The 3,839-nt window shown below is 45.5% G+C and overlaps 1 protein-coding gene across 1 annotated transcript in view; it reads left to right on the forward strand.

Annotated features, from left to right (window-relative positions):
* TCERG1 (transcription elongation regulator 1) overlaps positions 1-3,839 on the forward strand; it is a 27,421-nt gene that overhangs the window by 21,163 nt on the left and 2,419 nt on the right. The window contains 4 exon segments of the mRNA XM_005418832.2: positions 1,750-1,914; positions 2,608-2,648; positions 2,650-2,761; positions 3,311-3,490. Of these exon segments, the coding sequence (XP_005418889.1) occupies positions 1,750-1,914; positions 2,608-2,648; positions 2,650-2,761; positions 3,311-3,490 (498 nt within the window).

Below are 3,839 nucleotides of genomic sequence, written 5' to 3' on the forward strand. Positions count from 1 at the left end.
AGCTCCCGCAGGAGCATCTTGCTGCAGCCCCTGGTGGTGGCCTCAGGTGAAGCTGTGTGTGGCAGCTGGTGCCATGGTGCTCCTGGCAGCGTGGCATCTCATCCTCTGGAATACACACACGGGTGATTTGAGCAAGAGCTTGGGGATACCCTTACCTTAGAGACTTCTGTAGTAACAGCTGGGAACTGTTTGGTTTCTAACAGATATTTCAAATGCCATGGCTTAGAAAGCTTCATATTTTGAAACTGCATGCATGTTTTATGATGTTTTGAAACAACATTCTTAATTTTAGAATGAATAAACAGTTTGCTTAGCATTTTGTTGAGCTCCTTTAAGATAAAGCAGTAGTACTGTAGCTGTAGCGCAACATCCCACTGGCACTAAGGGGCTGGTTTCTGATCTCTGCTTTACTGTCTTAGTCTCCTTTGGTAAAGAAAGCCTATAGAGCCTTTTATGCTTATATGTTAATATTTTGAAGAACTAAAAGTATTGGTGGGCAAGGTTGCAGAATGTTGGTGCTGATCTTCATTCCGTTCTTGCATTCTGCAACTGAGCATGTTTTAGAGGAAAAGGATGTGCCAGGTCCCTGGCAAGCTGGAGCCTGCTCTGTCCATCTGCTCCCTTCCCTGAGGAACCTCAGTGTTCTGCAGCTAAACTGCTTCTCCTGGTTTTCCCTTTTTTAAGGGATGGGGATGGGAGATAAGTAGCAAGTAACAGCAGTCCTCCTCCTGGATTTTGGGTTTTTAATCGATGTGCCATAAAGCTGTGTTGGGTTTGTGGCCCGGCAGGGTGTGGGGTGCTGTGGAGGCAGAACCCTTTGCCCCAGCCCCAGCGAGGGAGGCAGCCCAGCCCCTTGCTTCTGCTTTGGGAGGGGGAGGCTGAAAGGCCAGCCAGCCTGCCAGGAGTGGATGGTGACCCAAGAGCTAAAGTGCAGCAGGAGCTGGGAGATCACCTTCCCCAGAAATCAAGCTATCTAATAAAGGCACAGTAGTTGCCCTTACCACTGCTGGTTCTGGGACGTTGGATGAAAACATGTTGCTAGTTGTACTGAAATAAAACCTGCTCTGATGGATCCTCTGCCAGCCCTTGCAGCGGCTGTTGCTACGGGCAGAAACATGACATGCCATTTCCAACTGAAAAATTAGACTAAAACATTTTCTTTAAACTTTTATGTAAATGTGCATGTCCATCCTAAATATAATTTACTTAATTACCATATGTGGATAATTCTTTATTGGTTAGATCCATCTTAAGACATCAGTCTTTGTTAGCAGATCCAAGCATTTACTTCTGCTAATTGTACACCTGAAGGATGAATCCATAAGCACCTGATTCCTCTAGAACCTTGTTTCAAGCTGCATGGTTTCTGGAGTACTGATAGGCAAAATGCTATCATGCAGCAACAGTAACTTGTTAATTTGACATGGATAAAAGCTAAAAAACAAGCTTAAATTGGAGTAAAATAATAAAGAGTGTATTGGTGGATCATTCTTTATAAAGTTCATCTTAGATGTAGCAGATGGCCTAAATGTATCTGCTTTGGCAAAATTGTCTCAAGGAACAGTGAATTTGGGCTGCAGTTATGACTAAATTCAGAGTTTTGGTGATTGCTTTAAATTGCAATGGTATGTAATGTTAATGTGATCCCTCTAATGAAGGTAAGTTGACTCCTTTTGTCATAAGAGCAAACTGTGGAATATTAAAGTGTCTTTCTCAAGTGTTGTCTTTCTGTTTCTGTCTGTATAACAGATCAAAATGGACTTCTTTGAGCTTCTGGCAAACCACCACCTGGATAGTCAGTCTCGCTGGAGCAAAGTGAAGGACAAAGTGGAGACTGACCCACGGTACAAGGCGGTGGACAGCTCCTCACAGAGGGAGGACCTGTTCAAGCAGTACATTGAGAAAATAGCCAAGGTGGGCAGGGAGCACTGGGAGTGTGGCTGCGGGTGTGCTCTGGGCAGACTGATCTGTGCTGAAGAGAATGCCATACCAGAGTAGGAGTACCCCAGAATAGCAGCTTGGAACTTAGAAGTTCTTCCTTGGTGGGATGTTTGTGGGATCTGTGTGCATGCACACCTTGATGGTATCTGGGAGAACTTATGCCTCTAAAGATTCCTATGAAATCACTGGTGGTAAAACTGCAGCAGATACAGACACCACATTGATTACTTCCTCCTAGGATGGGCTGCGTTTCCTTTGCTGTGATTTTCCCTGTCAGCTGAGGTTCCTTCAGGGATGTGTGTTCATACCCAGTTCCTTCAATGCTGCTCCTTTCTTAATCCAATATTCCTGCCTTTCTCCTCCAGGCAGTTAATGGTTGAGAATGTAAAACTAGGCCAACAAACAGTGATCCCCTTGGCCTCCCTTATTCAGAGTCTGTCACTGCACACAGCTCCTGGGAATAGTTGATCTGTGACCAAATTTGTCTCTCCCCCATGTAAAGCCTGTAATGCTTCAGCGTGGCTCTTTAAGCAAAATTTTGTAATCATAGAACCCAAATCCCTTGAAAGTCTTTTGTTCTGAGCTGCCTTTAGTTTGATAGCCCTTTAATTCTCTTCTAATGAGAAGTGTTGCTTTTACTGAGACAAGTGTGTTGCTGACTTCCAGAACTTAGATTCTGAGAAGGAGAAGGAGCTGGAGCGGCAGGGGGGGGGCGGGGCAGAAGGCGCGCTCGGAGCAGACCAAGGAGATCGACCGCGAGCGGGAGCAGCACAAGCGGGAGGAGGCCATCCAGAACTTCAAAGCACTGCTCTCAGACATGGTGAGGCACTGACAGCCGCCTCGGCTCCTCAGGGCAGGCTTAGCTGCTGCGTGCTCCCCCTCAAAGCCTTTGGGCATTTGGAGTTCAGCTCCAAAGAGGTGAAATCCCACTAAGAGTTTTGCCTTGGTTGGAAGAGAAGGCTGTGCATTTGGGGTTCTCATGCAGAGGGTGCTCTCCAGGCTGGAAACAGGGCTCTGGAAACTCTGCAGAGCTCCTGGTGTCTCTGGAAATAATGATCTCCAGGCTGCCTTTCCAAGCACTCTGGTGAACACAGAGTGTTACAGGAAGGAAAGGAGGGTGCTTGGATTTTCTGGTTTTGGGAATGCTTAGCCGGCTCCGTGGGACATCTCTATCTGCTCTGAACCAATGCAGAGGGATTCCTTCTGCCATTGCCTGTTCAGTGTGTGTGGGCAACCTGCTACAGTCTCTTCTTAAAAGCTGAGGGTTTCTGTTTTATTTCAACCTTAACTTCAAACGAGATGAAAAAATAAGCATTATTATTAGTGAGCTGTGGAAAAGCTGGTTTAAAACAAATAATCTTTGGCTCAGGTGCGTTCCTCAGATGTGTCCTGGTCTGACACCAGGAGGAGCCTGCGCAAAGATCACCGCTGGGAGTCGGGGTCCCTGCTCGAGAGAGAGGAGAAGGAGAAGCTCTTTAATGAACACATTGAGGCACTTACCAAAAAGAAGAGGGAACATTTCAGGCAACTTCTGGATGAAACTTCAGCGGTGAGAGCTGTTGATGTTCAAATTGACTATCTTTGCAGCCCACTGGAATTTCTCTTTTTCTGTTTTTCTGCCCCACAGTCTGATTGATTTGGTTTTATTTCCAGGGCCTTTTTGCTTCATTGCTCTCTTTTCTCCTTCATAGCAAAATTTGTGCCTTATGTTTCCTTACCTGTTTATCTGCAGTTTTACTTTGATTGAACATACAGTTAATTTGCATATAAACTTCGAATCAGTGATTTTTTAGTCTTCTTTTTATTTCTTCAGTACTGAGTTATTTGGTACTCTTCACTGTCTGGCTTCTTCAGATATGCAGGGTGTTTGCCTTAATGGCCACCAGTGTGGTCTTACC

This window comes from Geospiza fortis, unplaced genomic scaffold, assembly GCF_000277835.1.
Source record: "Geospiza fortis unplaced genomic scaffold, GeoFor_1.0 scaffold55, whole genome shotgun sequence".
NCBI classification, from domain to species: Eukaryota; Metazoa; Chordata; class Aves; order Passeriformes; family Thraupidae; genus Geospiza; species Geospiza fortis.